Here is an 18,235-nt window from a genome sequence, read left to right on the forward strand (position 1 = left end):
GCCCCACAACCCCCCGAGATCTCTGCACTCCTCCTATTTTGGCCTCTTGCGCATCACCAGTTCCTTTGCACCACCATTGACGGCCGTGCCTTCAACTGCCGCAGCCCTAAGCTCTGGAATTCCCTCCCTAAACCTCTCCACCTCTCTCGCCTCCTTTGAGACACTCCTTAAAACTTACCTCACCTGTCCTAATGTCTCTTTATGCAGCTCGTTGTCAAATTTTAGTTTGATAAACGCTCCTGTGAAGCACCTTGAGATGTTTTACTATGTTAAAAAGGCTATATAAATGCAAGTTGTTGTTGATAGTTTTCCGATATGCACTTGAAAAGTTTACTTCATTGCGTCACGATAATTTTACCATTTCAGCGAATGCGTTGTTGAAAGTCCTCTCGAAGTTGTCCAGCAGAGTGAAGTCATCGCATCGGTTTACATTGTACTGCACTTCAAACTTCTTGTGGCCGTTATTTCCAAAGCGCTTTGCTGTGGTGATTTCAAAAGACACCGAACATTCAGTTAAAGGGTTCACATCACTGTGAAATGTGTCCACAAATAGCTCCTCAGATAGCTCAGGAAGTTTGTTCTGCAGGCAGCTGGCCGTACAGATGAGCAAGGTTTCCCCATTGGATCCCTAGTCTGCAGTGAGATTGTGGATCTTAGCTGGGGTGGTACTGCTTTGAGCACTTCGGTGAAATAATGTGCAAGGTAGGGCTCCAGCTCCTGACCACCATCCTGTGACTCCTAGTAGAGGTACACACAAGGGTATCAGCTGAAAATCCAGTGCCGCTGCAATGCCCTCTGCAGTTAACTGGACTGCACAAAACCACTATCGAAACTCTCCTTCACAATTGCCAATTAGACAAGATACAGGTGGTGTGGGGAGGGGGGAGGGGAGACATCCATCAACTGTAGAACTACAGCTCAGCAAGGAATTAACATCTTCAGGAGATGGCAGGAGCAGAAAGGAGAAAATTGGTGAGCAAAAGAAAAGTGAGTGCAAAACAGGATTTGAATGTGATCAGCATTGCTGCTCAACTTTAGAGAAAGCTGGCAACTGACAGCCTGTGATTATCAGTTGTTGTACAGATTATGTTAAGCAGATATACATAAATATTGCAAATCCTAATGAAACAGGTTTGGCTTTTCATTATCATCGGACCAGTTCTTGGGCTGATACCTGTCGCTTCCAACGGAGTTCCTCCAGGATGCCTCGAGCCCGTCTCGCCCCCACTGATGTCATCACAGAATGGTCGAGCAGGGAGGGAGACAGAAGTTGATGGTCTCTCTCCAGATTTTGATATTGACTATAGGTGTCAGCCGTGGCTCAGTTGGTAGCACTGTAGCCCAAGTCAGACCGTTGTGGGTTCAAATCCCATTCCAGAGAATTGAGCACAAAATCTAGGCTGACACTCCAGTGCAGTACTGAGGGGGTGCTGCTCTGTCGGAGGTGCCATCTTCCACATGAAACATTAAACCAACACCACAGTCTTGTCCCTCAGGTGGACGTAAAAGGTCCCTTGGCACTTTTTTGAAGAAAAGCACTCCATTGGTCCAGTCTCACTCTCACTTTCACTCTCACTCTCACACTCTATTGGACCACTCTCACTCTCCATTGGTCCACTCTCACTCTCACTCTCAATTGGTCCAGTCTCACTCTCACTCTCTGTTGGGCCAATCTCACTTTCACTCATCATTGGTCTAGTTTCACTCTCATTCATCATTGGTCCAGTCTCACTCTCACTCTCAATTGGTCCAGTCTCACTCTCACTCATCATTGGCCTAGTCTCATTCACTCTCAATTCGACAGTCCCATTCATACCCAACCACAGGAGGAGAATCCAAAGACTATTATTGGTTCTAAGATATCAGTAAGGTAATGACTTACTTCCCCCGCATTGACCTGCTGGTTAGCAAGAGGAAGGCAATTGATTACTTTTGTATATTTATATTTTTGGGCCTTTGGAACCCAACTGAGAGCAGGCATGGTAACTGTTGGATTAATGAGGGGATGGATCAGATGGAATTCCTGGGATAGTCAAGGAACACCCCCCAGATAAGCCACTAAAATGTTGTCAGGATGCAGAAGGGAGCAGGCAGAAAATGTGTCTGCCCCTGGATTGGAATTTGAAGTACAGATGGGGCACAAAACCCAACAGACCAGGGTTCTGCCCAAACTTCCCAACCCCCTCCACTCCTGCTACAATTCTACCTGAGCTCCAATCCCCTAGGGGTTGACATTTTTACGTTATGTTCTTTTTCAACCAAGGGTACAAAATCTGGAGCACTGAATTCTCCACAGTCAACACCAAACCCCTCTGCCCAGTAGGTGTGGCTTTGCAGTCTGGGATTGTTTGTGTTACACTTCCATTCCAAAGAACATCAGCTCAAGAATTGACTGTGATTGACGGTGAGAGGCGGGAGATCGAGGAGCAACGTTGGAGCGGCCTATAAAGGCCAGCGGGGATTCCGAGGAGGCAATCAGAGAGGCGGGAATCCGGGGACGTCGGAGCGGCCTATAAAGGCCAGCGGGGAGTTCGAGGAGGCAATCAGAGAGGCGGGAATCCGGAGTCGTCGGAGCGGCCTATAAAGGCCAGCTCCTGACGGACCGCATTGTGGCATTGAAGCTGCAGGTGGATGAACTCTGGAGCATCCACGATGCTGAGAATGATGTGAATAGAACGTTTAGTGAGTTGGTCTTACCGCAGGCCAGATAGGGAATGGGTGACCAACATGAAGTGCAGTGCAAGGAAGGTAGTGTAGGGGTCCCCTGCAGTCATCCCCCTGCAAAACAGATACACCACTTTGGGTACTGTTCGGGGGGATGACTCATCGGGGAGACCAGCAGCAGCAGCCAAGTTCATGACACCGTGGGTAGCTCTGCTGCACAGGAGGGCAGGAAAAAGAGTGTGACAGCTATAGTGGTAGGGGATTCAATTGCAAGGGGAATAGATAGACATTTCTGCGGCCGCAACCGAGACTCCAGGATGGTAAGTTGCTCCCCTGGTGCAAGGGTTAAGGATGTCTCGGAGCGGGTGCAGGGCATTCTGAAAAGGGAGGGTGAACAGCCAGTTGTCGTGGTACATTTAGGTACCAATGACATAGGTAAAAAATAGGATGAGGTCCTACAAGACGAATTTAGGGAGCTAGGAGCTAAATTAAAAAGTAGGACCTCAAAAGTAGTAATCTCAGGATTGCTACCAGTGCCATGTGCTAGTCAGAGTAGGAATTGCAGGATAGCTCAGATGAATACGTGGCTTGAGGAGTGGTGCAGAAGGGAGGGATTCAAATTCCTGGGACATTGGAACCGGTTCTGGGGGAGGTGGGACCAGTACAAACCGGACGGTCTGCACCTGGGCAGGACCGGTACCAATGTCCGAGGGGGAGTGTTGGCTAGTGCTGTTGGGGAGGAGTTAAATGAATATGGCAGGGGGATGGGAACCTATGCAGGGAGACAGAGGGAAGTCGAATGGGGGCAGAAGCAAAAGATAGAAAGAAGAAAAGTAAAAGTGGAGGGCAGAGAAACCTAAGGCAAAAAGCAAAAAGGGCCATATTACAGCAAAATTCTAAAGGGGCGAAGTGTGTTAGAAAGACAAGCCTGAAGACTCTGTGCCTCAATGCTAGGAGTATTCGGAATAAGGTGGACAAATTAACTGCGCAGATAGCAGTTAACGGGTATGATGTAATTGGCATCAGGGAGACATGGCTCCAGGGTGACCAAGGCTGGGAACTCAACATCCAGGGGTATTCAACATTTAGGAAGGATAGACAGAAAGGAAAGGAGGCGAGGTGGCATTGCTGGTTAAAGAGGAAATTAATGCAATAGTAAGAAAGGACATTAGCCTGGATGATGTGGAATTGGTATGGGTGGAGCTACGGAATACCAAAGGGCAGAATACGCGAGTGGGAGTTGTGTACAGACCACCAAACAGTAGTAGTGAGGTTGGGGACAGCATCAAACAAGAAATTATGGATGCATGCAATAAAGGTACAGCAGCTATCATGGGTGACTTTAATCTACATATTGATTGAGCTAACGAAACTGGTAGCAATGCGGTGAAGGAGGATTTCCTGAAGTGTATTAGGGATGGTTTTCTTGACCAATATGTCGAGGAACCAACTAGAGGGCTGGCCATCCTAGACTGGATGATGTGTAATGAGAAAGGACTAATTAGCAATCTTGTTGTGCGAGGCCCCTTGGGGAAGAGTGACCATAACATGGTAGAATTCTTTATTAAAATGGAGAGTGACACAGTTAATTCAGAAACTAAGGTCCTGAACTTAAAGATAGGTAACTTCGATGGTTTGAGGCGTCAATTGGCTAGAATAGACTGGCAAATGATACTTAAAGGATTGACGGTGGATAGGCAATGGCAAACATTTAAAGATCACATGGATGAACTTCAGCAATTGTACTTCCCTGTCTGGAGTAAAAATAAAACGGGGAAGGTGGCTCAACCATGGCTAACAAAGGAAATTAAGGATAGTGTTAAATCCAAGGAAGAGGCATATGAATTGGCCAGAAAAATCAGCAAACCTGAGCATGGGGAGAAATTTAGAATTCAGTAGAGGAGGACAAATGGTTTAATTAGGAGGGGGAAAATAGAGTATGAGAGGAAGCTTGCTGGGAACATAAAAACTGACTGCAAAAGCTTCTATAGATACGTGAAGAGAAAAAGATTAGTGAAGACAAACGTTGGTCCATTGCAGTCGGATTCAGGTGAATTTATAATGGGGAACAAAGAAATGGCAGACCAATTGAACAAATACTTTGGTTCTGTCTTCATGAAGGAAGACACAAATAACCTTCCGGAAGTACTAGGCGACCGAGGGTCTAGTGAGAAGGAGGTACTGAAGGCTATCCTTATCAGGCGGGAAATTGCGTTTAGGAAATTGATGGGATTGAACGCCGATAAATCCCCGGGGCCTGAAAGTCTGCATCCCAGAGTGCTCAAGGAAGTGGCCCTAGAAATAGTAGATGCATTGGTGATCATTTTCCAACAGTCTATCAACTCTGGGTCAGTTCCTATGGACTGGAGGGTAGCTGATGTAAAACCATTTTTTAAAAAGGGAGGGAAAGAGAAAGCAGGTAATTATAGACCGATTAGCCTGACATCAGTAGTGGGTAAATTGTTGGAATCAATTATTAAGGATGAAATAGCAGCGCATTTGGAAAGCAGTGACAAGATCGGTCCAAGTCAGCATGGATTTATGAAAGGGAAATCATGCTCAACAAATCTTCTGGAATTTTTTGAGGATGTAACTAGTAGAGTGGACAAGGGAGAACCAGTGGATGTGGTGTATTTGGACTTTCAAATAAGGTCCCACACAAGAGTTTGCTGTGCAAAATCAAAGCATATGGTATTGGGGGTAATATACTGACGTGGATAGAGAACTGGTTGGCCGACAGGAAGCAGAGAGTCGGGATAAACGGATCCTTTTCAGAATGGCAGGCAGTGAGTAGTGGAGTGCCGCAGGGCTCAGTGCTGGGACCCCAGCTCTTTACAATATACATCAATGATTTAGATGAAGGAATTGAGTGTAATATCTTCAAGTTTGCAGATGACACTAAACTGGCTGGCGGTGTGAGCTGTGAGGGGGACGCTAAGAGGCTGCAGGGTGACTTGGATAGGTTAGGTGAGTGGGAAAATGCATGGCAGATGCAGTATAATGTGGATAAATGTAAGGTTATCCACTTTGGGGCAAAAACGCGAAGACTGAATATTATCTGAATGGCGGCAGATTAAGAAAAGGGGAGGTGCAAAGAGACCTGGGTGTCATGGTTCATCAGTCATTGAAAGTTGGCATACAGGTGCAGCAGTTGATAGGGGATTTGAGTATAGGAGCAGGGAGGTCTTACTGCAGTTGTACAGGGCCTTGGTGAGGCCTCACCTGGAATATTGTGTTCAGTTTTGGTCTCCTAATCTGAGGAAGGACGTTCTTGCTATTGAGGGAGTGCAGCGAAGGTTCATCAGACTGATTCCTGGGATGGTTGGACTGACATATGAGGAGAAACTGGATCAACTGGGCCTTTGTACATTGGAGTTTAGAAGGATGAGGGGGGAATCTCATAGAAACATATAAGATTCTGACAGGACTGGACAGGTTAGATGCGGGTAGAATGCTCCCGATGTTGGGGAAGTCCAGAACCAGGGGACACAGTCTCAGAATAAGGGGTAGGCCATTTAGGACTGAGATGAGGAGAAATTTCTTCACTCAGAGAGTTGTTAACCTGTGGAATTCCCTGCCGCAGAGAGTTGTTGATTCCAGTTCATTGGATATATTCAAGAGGGAGTTAGATATGGCCCTTATGGATAAGGGGATCAAGGGATATGGAGAGAAAGCAGGAAAGGGGTACTGAGGGAATGATCAGCCATGATCTTATTGAATGGTGGTGCAGGCTCGAAGGGCCGAATGGCTGACTCTTGCACCTATTTTTTATGTTTCTATGTTTCTAACCAATGAAGAATAGCAGAGTTCAGATGACCTTTGAGTTTGGGATTAGAACGTCAGTGCTCCTAATGAGATTACAAATGCCTACTACCAGAACTGCTGGCATATCCATCCTGACAATGATCGTGCACTCTTGTTATAAATCTCAAATGAATATTTGATCAATAAAAAATAATCCATCGTCCTATCTGGTAAATGTCACTTACTGGAGCAATCAGGTCTCGCAGAAGAAGAAGCTGGAATCCACAAGCCATCGTGAGCACAATAGTAATTTTCAACTGGTTCGACTGCAAGCCCATATCCATCAAAGCAGTGCAGAGTGCAGTTCACACGCAAGTCGTCACCAACACAAGAGAAGCCTCCATTCAAAGGAGTGAAAGGTACCGCGCAAACTGTATCTATATTGAGGAAAATAGGTTTGAGTATAAGTGATTGATTTTATTGGTAGCCTAGCAAGAATACTCAGCACTCGCCTGGATTGGGGCAGTTGCACCAACATTCAAGAAGCTCGGCACCATCCAGGACAGCGCAGTTTGTTTGATCAGAGCCTTGTCACTAGACTTAATATCCGCCCCCTTTATTACTGATGCACTGTGGCTGCAGTATGTAGGATCTACAGCAAGCACTGCAATAACTCACCAAGGTTACTAGCATTAGTGAGAAGTGGTTTCATCTTGACTACCTTTATGGAGTGTACATCAGATACCAAGGCCTGAACTGCCTCTGAAAGGAAGCAGGATAAGAGTACCTCCTGTAGAGAGTCTTACTCCTCTTCATAAGAACATAAGAAATAGGAGCAGCAATAGGCCATATGACCCCTCAAACTTGCTCCGTTATTCAATGAGATCATGGTTGATCCTCTACCTCACTCTGGGGTAGAGAATTCCAAAGATTCACAACCAACTGAGTGAAGAAATTTCTCCCCATCTCAGTCCTAAATGGCCGACCCCTTATCCTGAGACTATGCCCCCTAGTTCTAGACTCTCCAGTCAGGGGACTCAGCATCTACCTTGTCAATCCACCTTGGGATCTTATATGTTTCAATGAGATCACCTCTCATTCTCCTTCATCTTGTGTCAGTTTGGGCCCCGACTCTGGATTTAAACCATAACACTACCGACCCTACAGTTACCAGTTGGCATTTATCTGGGGCTGCCCCCAGATACACTGCAACACTTGGGCACAGCGAATGTCGAGAGATCAGTTGGGGTGGAGTGTAGGTCTATAAAGGAACCACCTGAATTTCCGGCATTTGCAACCCCCAGATGATACAGTGCACCTGGATGTAAACCCAAGTAAATCTCCCTTTAGTGCGAATGCACCCAATAAGGTAAAGATAAGTTAAATATCCGTTGCCCATTGGTTGAGTCTGAAGCACAATGAACATTTATTTGGGGATGAAATTTAAATTTGGTGGGGGTGCAAACTGGCCGGTGGTGGATCAACCACCCGTTAAATGACCCGCCTGATTTTCCTGTCTATTAATGTATAATGAGCAGTCATAATAACATAAGAATTAGGAGCAGGAGTAGGCCATTCGGTTCTTTGAACCTGCTCCGCCATTCAATAAGATCATGGCTGACCTTCTACCTCAACTTCACTTTCCCGTCTGATCCCCTTTTCCCTCGATTCCCTTATTGCTAAAGAATCTATCGATCTCAACCTTGAATATATTTAACGACTGAGCATCCACAGCCCTCTGGGATAGAGAGTTCCAAAGATTCACCACCCTTTGAGTGAATACATTTCTCCTCATCTCAGTCTTAAATGGCCAATCCCTCATCCTGAGACTATGGGCTAGAACCTCCACTTTTGTGCTTATCGCTCAAAAATGGGCGTTATTTCTGGCGTGGGCGTTAAAAAAGGGTTTTTAGATCGCCGGCTTCTCGCCCATTCTCAAAACACCTAGTTTCCAATTTTGAAGATGGGCGTTACCGCGAGCGATATCAAATGGGCGGTAGCTTAAATTTTTTTGACCTTCTGCTGTAAAATGTGGCTGTCCTTAGCAATGGCATGGCAACGCTTGATTCCCACGATTCTGGAGGTCAAGCGTCATCATGACATGCGCAGAAGAGGAGACAGAGAGAGAGGGAGCTCAGAGGGACTGAAAGCATGCTGGGTGTGCTGTGGCTGCTTTGGGAGGAAGGAGGGAGACTTTAGAGCTTCACAGCAAGTAGGCAAACAAAAAGTAGCTGTTACCAGCCACATATTTGCCCGAATTTGGCCTATAATGGAGAGAGAGGAGGAGGCATCACAGCACGTTGTGGAGATTGAAGCTGGAGAGAGCAGTGAGCTGGGAGAGGAGCACATTGGAGGCCGCAAAAGAGCCAGGAGGGATGAGGCAAATGCCTCCCTCCTGCAGGAGGTTGAGTTACGCTGGGGTGATTTGACACAGGGAGGGCGTGGGAAGCCTACCCCAAAGGCATACCAGAAGATATGAACCGAGATAGCAGAGGTGGTCTCGTCAGTGACCAACGAGGTACGTGAGGGAAACCAATGCCGCAAATGATGGAACGACCTTGTGGTATCCACAAGAGTAAGTATTACATTGATTTACATGTACTTATGTATTCATATAATTTGATTTGTAACAGTCATGAGTGACTATCAGCAGATGTGAGGTCTGGCACTTTTACCGGGAATGTTTTACTCAAAGCCTGCAGTCACGGTGCACGTCCTTAGGTAAAGAAGGATAATTTTCATAATAATGATGACTACATCTGTCGGTTATGTGTTGTATCAGTGTTTATGACAGTACCTAGCATTGATATCATGCAATGATCTCATGCCATGTCGCCATGTCACCTTTTACAGAAGAAGTTATCGATGATGAGGCCCGTGCGGAGGCGAACGGATGGGGGGCCACCAGTCCCCAGTGACATTACTGACATGGAGGAGCGTGTGCTCTCACTCGTGGGAAAGCACCCCCGGACAGCCACGGATGCATCTGCAGACCCTGAAGTGATGCCACGTGAGTAAAACTTACACCATTGCGTAATGTCAAGTCAATAGATGCCACACCCACTCATATCCGAACAATCATATATGATAGATGATTTCCAAAATTGTCATAGAAATAATGATGGTCTAATGAAAATTATTGGAATGCAAATGTGTTGATGGTCATAAAATGTTTTGTCTGCGATGATTTTGAGAGCGCTGGTGCTTTTGTCGTGCACATGCTGTGTGTAGTGCTGGACTCACCTTGTGACCCTAGCACCCCCTTCTCCTCTAATAACCTCATTTGTGTTTTTCAGCTCAGCCAGCAGCGCAGCCCCAGGCAAGACCACAGAGGCCAGAAGGTGGGGGCGCGGGGCAGGAGTCAACGGACGATCCTATATCTGGTGCTGAGGAGCTCCAATTCTCGCCCGTCAATCCGCTGGGTCTGTTCTCCACGGATGAGAGTGCGGATTTCGAGGAACCTGCATCGCCACGCTCCAGAAGCCATTCCACCCCAAGGCCATCTCGTGCTCCTCTGGTCATTCCCGTCTCTACTCTGGAGGTACCGGCCCCAGGCAGTGAATGCTCAATTTCCAGGCAGCATCCATGATGCTCACATCCTGCGTGAGAGCACTGTATCTGACTTGTTTAACAATGAGCCACAAGGTCAATGATGGATGCTTGGGGACAAAGGATACGGCCTCGCCACCTGGCTGATGACCCCCCCTGCGTGACACCCACACCGAGGCCGAGAGGTGATAAAACGAGAGCCACAGAGCAACTCGCAATATCGTGGAGAAAAGCATTGGAGTGCTGAAGCAGCGCTTCAGATGCCTGGACCACTCAGGAGGCGAGCTCCTATACCGTCCTGAGCAGGTAGCTCAATTCGTGGTGGTCTGCTCCATTCTACACAATTTGGCTATCAGGAGGGGACAAGAATTGCCTGATGAGTCTGACACTCCACCTCACCAGAGGGAGGAAGAGGAGGATGAGGAGGTGGAAGCTGACATCGGCCCAGACAAACAGGCTGATGCTGAAGCCATGCCCCTGCCCCCCTGTAGACTGCATGAAAGGGCCCATGGTGGCATGATAGCTGCAAGAGCCTTACGTCAGGAGCTCATCAATGATCGTTTTGCCTGAAAGAGCGTTGTTGTTATTTACAAGGCTGACACACTGCTGGGTGTGCAGGTCAAACATCAATGGTGGGCATCAGTTAAAGTTTAAGTTGATTGAAGTTAAGTGTGATTAGACCCTTTGATGTTAAGGAATCTAGCGTGTAATGGTGCAGCTATCTGAGCCAATGTGTTGCAAGGTTTTGTAAACTAAAAAACATTTAAACCAAACATTAGTCTGAAATCATCAGTATTTCTGTACAAACCAACCCATTCCCCCCCACCCCCGCCCATCCCCCGTCGCTTCTCCTCCCCACCTCTACCCCTTACTCTTACCCTCCTGACTCCAAGCCACCTGGCCGAGGTGCTCCTCAGGAGATGCTTCATTGGAGGGGGGGGGCAGGGGGGCGATGACGGCCGAACCGCTGCTTGGACGGAAAAGGGAGAGGACGATCCCGAGGTGGGACCGTGCATGGAGCCATAAGCAAGATGTTGCTGCTGGCTCTCATGTGTGGTTGGCAATGGAAGGCGTCACCTTGGGGTGCAGTGCGGCGCTCTGGGACCACTGGGAGCCCTCTGCCAGCAGTGTTCCTGGCCACCAACTCCAGGACCTCCTCCATCCCTTCGATTTTATATGTTATTTGTTGGACAAAAAGTCGGTGCCAACTATGTTCTTGGTGCTTAGTGGGCTTTTTGCTGCTGGTGAGTCTCCGTCATTCTTCCCACAACAGCCAAACAAGCACACACCACAGCCACACATGCTTTCAGTGCCTCTGAGCTCCCTCTCTCTCTGTCTCTGCTTCTGCGCATGTCATGATGACCCTTGACCCCCTGAATTGCGGGAATCGAGCGTTGCCATGCCGTTGCTAAGGACGGCCACAGTTTACAACAGAAGGTCAGAAAAATTTAACGCTACTGCCCATTTGATATCGCTCGCGGTAACGGCCATTTTCAAAAATGTAAACTAGGTGTTTTGAGAATAGGCGAGAAGCCGGCGATTTGAAAACCCTTTTATAATGCCCACGCCGGAATTAACGCCCATTTTTGGGCGATAAGCTCAAAAGTGGAGGTTCTAGCCCTATATAATTGCAGCAAGACTTTCTTAGTCTTATACTTCAAACCTTTTGCAATAAAGGCTAACATACCATTTGCCTTCCTAATTGCTTGCAGTACCTGCATATTAACTTTCTGTGATTCGTGTACAAGGACCCCCAAATCTCTCTGAATACCAACATTTACTAGTCTATCACCTTTAAAAAATATTCTGCTTTTCTATTCTTCCAACCAAAGTGGATAACTTCACATTTCCTCACATCATACTCCATCAGCCAACTTCTTGCCCACTCACTTAACCTGTTTACCTCCCTTTGCAGGCTCTTTGCATCCTCCTCACAGCTTACTGTCCCATCTAGCTTAGTATCATCAGCAAACTCGGATAGATTACACTCAATCCCTTCATCTAAGTCATTGATATAGATTGTAAGTAGCTGAGGCCCAAGTACTGATCTTTGCAGCAGTCCACTAATTATAACCTGCCAACCCGAAAATGAGCCATTTATTCCTACTTTCCGTTTTCTATCCTTCAACCAGTTCTCAATCCATGCTAACATATTACCCCCAATCCTATGAGCCCTAATCTTGTGTAAGAACCTCTTGAGTTGCACATTATCAAATACCTTCTGAAAACCAACTATACTACATCCACTGGTTCCCCCTTATCTACCCTGCTAGTTATATCCTCAAAAACTCTAATGGATTTGTCAAACACTATTTCCCTTTCATAAAACCATGTTGACTCTGGCTAATCATATCATGATTTTCTAAGTGCCCTGTTACCACGTCCCTAATAATAGATTCTAGCATTTTCTCGACTACTGATATCAGGCTAACTGGCTTATAGTTCCCTGTTTTCTCCCTCGCTCCTTTTTTGAACAGCAAGGTTATGTTTACTATGTTCCAATTCACGAGGTCCGTTCTAGAACTTGGGAATTTTGGAAGATCACAACCAATGCATTCACTATCTCTGCAGCCACCTCTTTTAAAACACTAGGATGGAGGCTATCAAGTCCAGGGAATTTATCGGCTTTCAGTCCCACGAATTTCTCCAGTACTATTTTTTTACTAATACTAATTTCTTTCAGTTCCTCATGCTCGCTAGACCCTTCCATGAAGATAGACACAAAGTATTTGTTTAATTTCTCTGCCATTTCTTTATTCCCATTATAATTTCTCCTGTCTCAGCCTGTAGGCAACCCACATTTATTTTTGCTAATCTTTTCCTTTTTACATATCTGTAGAAGCTTTTACAGTCTGTTTTTATGTATCTCGTTCGTTTACTCTCATATTCTAATTTCCCTTTCTTTATCAATTTCTTGGTCCTCCTTTGCTGAATTCCAAAATGCTCCCATTTTTTGTCCCGTTCATTTCTCCAGTACTTTTACTTTACTAATATTAATTACTAAGGAAGTAAAGGATGGTATCAAATTGAAAACAAAGGCATACAATGCTGCGAAGATTAATGCAAGGCCAGAGGATTGGGAATTTTTTAGAAACTAGCAAAGGACAACTAAAAAAATAATAAAGAGAGAGAAGATAGATTACGAGAGTAAACTAGCAAGAAATATAAAAACAGACAGTAAGAGCTTCTACAGGTATATAAAAAGGAAGAGAGTAGCTAAAGTAAACATTGATCCCTTAGAGGATGAGACTGGGGAATTAATAATGGGAAACAGGGAACTGGCTGAGACTTTGAACAAATATTTTGTATCAGTCTTCATGGTAGCAGACACTAAAAGCAACCCAAAAATTGATAATCATGGGGATATTTCCGTTGGTAACAGGCCTTAAGGGAAGGAGCAATTTTGGCCAAGTTAGTATGCAGGTACAGCAAGTAATTAGGAAGGCAAATGGAATGCTGGTCTTTATTGCAAGGGGAATGGAGGATAAAAGTAGGGAAGTCCTGCTACAACTGTACAGGGTATTGGTGGGACCACACCTGGAATACTGCATACAGTTTTGGTCTCCTTATTTAAGGAGGGATATATTTGCATTGGCGGCAGTTCAGAGAAGGTTCATGAGGTTGATTCCTGAGATGAAGGGGTTGCCTTATGAAGAAAGGTTGAGCAGGTTGGGTCTATACTCATTGGAGTTTAGAAGAATGAGAGGTGATTTTATTGAAACGTATAAGATTCTGAGGGGATTTGACAGGGTAGATGCAGAGAGGATGTTTCCCCTCGTGGGGGAATCTAGAACTAGGGGGCATAGTTTCAGAATAAGGGGTCGCCCACTTAAAACGGAAAAGAGGAGGAATTTCTTCTCTCAGAGGGTCGTGAATCTTTGGAATTCTCTACCCCAGAGAGCTGTGGAGGCTGGGTCATTGAATAAATGATGTTATTCAATGGCGGAGCAGGCTCGAGAGGCCAAATGGCCTACTCCTGCTCCTATTTCTTCTGTTCTTATGTTCTTATGTTTAAGTTCCACACACTCATTAAAAACCCTTTGCTCCCCAACTCCCCAGATCTGCTAATGCCAGTTTTGCAGGCCACCCAGGCCTGCCAAAGTCAAATTTCACCGCCTTTATTTTTTCTGAGCAGTTTAATTGAATCATAAAATCTTACAGTACAGAGGGAGGCCATTCGGCCCATTGTGCCTGTGCCAGCTCTTTGAAAGAGCTATCCAATTAGTCCCACATCCCAGCTCTTTCCCCATAGCCCTGCAATGTTTTTCCTTTTCAAATATTTATCCAATTGCCTTTTGAAAGTTACTGTTGATTTGGTTATATAATTGATTTGAATAAAATGTTTGGTAAGATAAAATGTTAATGTTTTTATTATGTGGATTATAGCATTGTTTTGTACCTCTGATGACAACTTGAATATCACAAGTCCTGTTATTGCCTGAAGGGTCTGTCGCAGTATAACGAACAACTGTTTCCCCACGGGGAAAGAAATCTCCAAGTGAATGAGTCTTCTTAATCTCTAATGGAGCGCCTATGAACAAAGAGGTAGAGGGATTTGAAAAGTAGAGTTATGCATTTCATTGCTTGTGGCAAAGCAACCCACTATATTTTTCATGATGGCTGGATTCATCCATCTATGTTTGGGATAGGTATTCGCCATCAACACTTGGGTGGTAATCTGGCAAATGGATCGGCCACCCTTTATAGAACTTCAGGCAAGCCGGGGCAGCTCAGGTCCATCATGGACCTGACTGGAAATTTCCTCTTTGGAGGGGAAAAGGCAGTTCGGTGATAATAGGGCTGTGGGTCATGAGTTCCATGGTCTCGCACCCTCCCTATCACCGTAACCTCCACCAAGCCTACAACCCTACGATATCTCTGCATTCCTCCAACTCTGACCTCGTGTGCCTCCCCGATTTCCACTGGTTGTGCAGTGAATGGGGGAGCTGGGCCCTCCATTTCTTCATGACTGTGCCTGGGGGATTGAGCATTTCCCACGTGCAACAAACAGGAAAATCCCCTCCTCCAGCCTCTACAACAGTCGCAGGTACTACTTTCACACTGAGAAAGAACTATGTTGATGCACAGCTACAGTGAGACATCAAATCCAAAATTAAACAATTGCTGTTTAAATACACTTAAATTTGGAGATTTGGATACATGAAATCTGCTTCATTTCTGAAACCTGCTCATGCCGTAGATTATTATACCTGAATTATCCGAAAACTGTGGTTCCTCCCACGTGGCCTGATACTTCTCCTCATGTGTCAGGATGGGCAGTGGTGAGCGACACCTGTCAATCACAGGGGGTTCAGTATCTAAAGAAATGTAAACAAATCATTCCCTAAGTAAGCTGTTCTTTCTTAATGTTACTCAAAATGTGAACAAGGGTATTACGCAGATTGGACAGCACAGAAACAGGCCATTCAGCCCAATAAGAAAATAAGGACATAAGAAATAGGAGCAAGAGTAGGCCATTTGGCCCCTCGAGCCTGCTCCACAATTCAATAATATCATGGATTATCTGATCATGGTCTCAACACCACTTCCCTGTCCGTTTCCCATAACCCTTGACTCCCTTTTCGTTCAAAAATCTGTCTATCTCCACCTTAAATATATTCAATGACCCAGCCTCCACAGCTTTCTGGAGTAGAGAATTCCAAAGATTCACGACCCTCTGAGAGAAGAAATTCCTCCTCATCTCCATTTAAAATGAGTGACCCCTTAATTCTGAAACTATGCCCCTAGTTCTAGATTCCCCCATGAGGGGAAACATCCTTTCTGCATCGACCCTGTCAAGTCCCCTCAGAATCTTCGACCTTTCAATAAGATCATCTCTCATGCTTCTAAACTCCAATGATTATAGGCCCAATCTGCTCAACCTTTCTTCATAAGACAATCCCTTCATCTCAGAAATCAACCTAGTGAACCTCCTCTGAACTGCCTCCAATGCAAGCATATTCCTCCTTAAATAAGGAGACCAAAACTGTACAGCAGTACTCCAGATGTGGTTTCACCAACACCCTGTATAGTTGTACCAGGACTTCCCTACTTTTATCCTCCATCCCCCTTGCAATAAAGACCAACATTCCATTTGCCTTCCTAATTATTTGCTGTACCTGCATGTTAACATTTTGTGTTTCATGTTCAAGGACCCCCAGATCCCTCTGTACCACAGCATTTTGTAATCTCTCTCCCCATTTAAATAATCATTTGCTTTTTTATTTTTCCTACCAATGTGGATAACCTCACATTTTCCCACATTATACTTCATCTGCCATATTTTTACCCATTCACTTAGCCTGTCTATATCCCTTTGCAGATTCTTTGCGTCCTCCTCACAACTTGCTTTCCCACCTATCTTTGTATCATCAGCAAATTTGGTTACATTACACTCGGTCCCTTCATCCAAGTCATAATATAAATTGTAAATAGTTGAGGCCCCAGCATTGATCCCTTTGGCACCTCATTAGTTAGAGTTTGCCAACCGGAAAATGACCCATTTATCCCAACTGTTTTATGGTCCAACTGGTCTATGCCAAATGTATTTGCTTCCACTACCCTTTTAGGCAGTGCATTCCAGTTCATAATAACTTGCTGTGTAAAAAGAATTCTCCTCATCTCATCTCAGGCTCTTTTGCCAATTAACTTAAATCTGTGTCCTCTGGTTACCGACCTTTTTGCCAGTAGATTCAGTTTCTCCTTATTTACTCTAGCAAAACCCTTCACTATTTTAAATGTCTCTATTAAATCTCCCCTTCAACCTTCTCGGCTCTAAGGTGAATAATCCCTGCTTCTCCAGTCTCCCCACATAACTGAAGTCCCTCATCCCTGGTACCATCCTGGTAAATCTCCTCTGCACCTTCTCCAAGGTCTTGATATCCTTCGTAAAGTGTGGTGCCCAGAATTGGCCACAAAACTCCAGTTGGGGCCTAACCAGTGATGAATAAAGATTTAGCATAACATCCTTGCTTTTGTACTCTGTGCCTCTATTTATAAAGCCAAGGATCCCATGTGCCTTTTTAAACAGCCTTCTCAACTGGTCCTTCCACTTTCAGAGAATTCTGTATATAATCCCCTGGGTCTCTCTGTTCCTGCAACCCCTTTAAAATCATACCATTGTCATTTATATTGCCAGAATTCTATGATTGTAACATATATCTGGATTTGTAAGCGAGGAAAAACAGCACCATACAACGGCACCCTGTGTCATTCACACCATTTGCCACAACCACCAGTATAGCTACATCTACCCAGGGATGAAGATAGTGATCTCGAGGACATTGCACCCACCCAACACATACACTGTTTGAACAAGCTAGTTGGAGGGCCAACCAAGTTCCTTCCTCAATTACATTGCCATTTAAATGATTTTCAATTCACATAACTCATCTGTTCTCTTGCTACTTTCAAGCTTGACAAAGTCTTTTACTTGAGGGTCATGGTCCTTCACCTAGTGTCTCAATATATTGAAATGGGGATACAATTCATCAGCATTACAATATTCTGAAAGTTGCCATTTCAAATATACATTGTCATTGAAACTGTCCGACAGGACGGTCTGCCTTTTATGTGTTAATTTCTGTAATTGACGGCAACAACAACAACTTGTATGTATATCGCGCCTTTAATGTAGTAAAATATCCCAAGGCACTTCACGGAAGTATTATGAGTTAACAAATTTGACATTGAGCCGCAAAAGAGAAATTAGGGAAGTGACCAAAAGCTTGGTCAAAGAGGTACGTTTTAAAGAATGTCTTGAAGGAGGAAAGGGAAGTAGAGAGGCGGAGAGGTTTAGGCAGGGAATTCCAGAGCTTGGAGCCAAGGCAACAGAAGGCACGGCCATCAATGATTGAGCGATTATAATCAGGGATGCTCAAGAGGACAGAATTAGCGGAGCGCAGACATCTCGGGAGGTTTTAGGGCTGGAGGAAATTACAGGGATAGGGAGGGGTGAGGACATGGAGGTATTTGAAAATAAGGATGAGAATTTTGAAATCGAGCCATTACTTAACTGGAAACCAATGTCGGTCAGCGAGCACAGAGGGGATTGGTGAGCGGGACTTGTTGCGAGTTAGGACACGGGCAGCCGAGTTTTAGATCACCTCTAGTTTACGTAGGGTAGAATGTGGGAGGCCAGCCAGGAGTGCATTGGAATAATCAAGTCTAGAGGTAACAAAGGCATGGATGTGGGCTTCAGCAGTGAAAGAGCTGAGGCAAGGGTGGAGACAGGCGATGGTACGGAAATACGAAATAGGTGCTCTTAGTTATGTTGCGG

General features: G+C 45.2%; 1 protein-coding gene across 1 annotated transcript in view; it reads right to left on the reverse strand.

Annotated features, from left to right (window-relative positions):
- svep1 (sushi, von Willebrand factor type A, EGF and pentraxin domain containing 1) overlaps positions 1-18,235 on the reverse strand; it is a 420,503-nt gene that overhangs the window by 215,643 nt on the left and 186,625 nt on the right. Inside the window, exons 10-13 of the mRNA XM_070887865.1 lie at positions 15,168-15,275; positions 14,357-14,488; positions 6,654-6,845; positions 359-480 (exon numbers count right to left, since the gene is read on the reverse strand). Coding sequence (XP_070743966.1) covers positions 359-480; positions 6,654-6,845; positions 14,357-14,488; positions 15,168-15,275 — 554 coding nt within the window. The remainder of the gene's footprint in view (positions 1-358; positions 481-6,653; positions 6,846-14,356; positions 14,489-15,167; positions 15,276-18,235) is intronic.

Source organism: Pristiophorus japonicus, chromosome 1, assembly GCF_044704955.1.
Source record: "Pristiophorus japonicus isolate sPriJap1 chromosome 1, sPriJap1.hap1, whole genome shotgun sequence".
Taxonomy (NCBI): Eukaryota; Metazoa; Chordata; class Chondrichthyes; family Pristiophoridae; genus Pristiophorus; species Pristiophorus japonicus.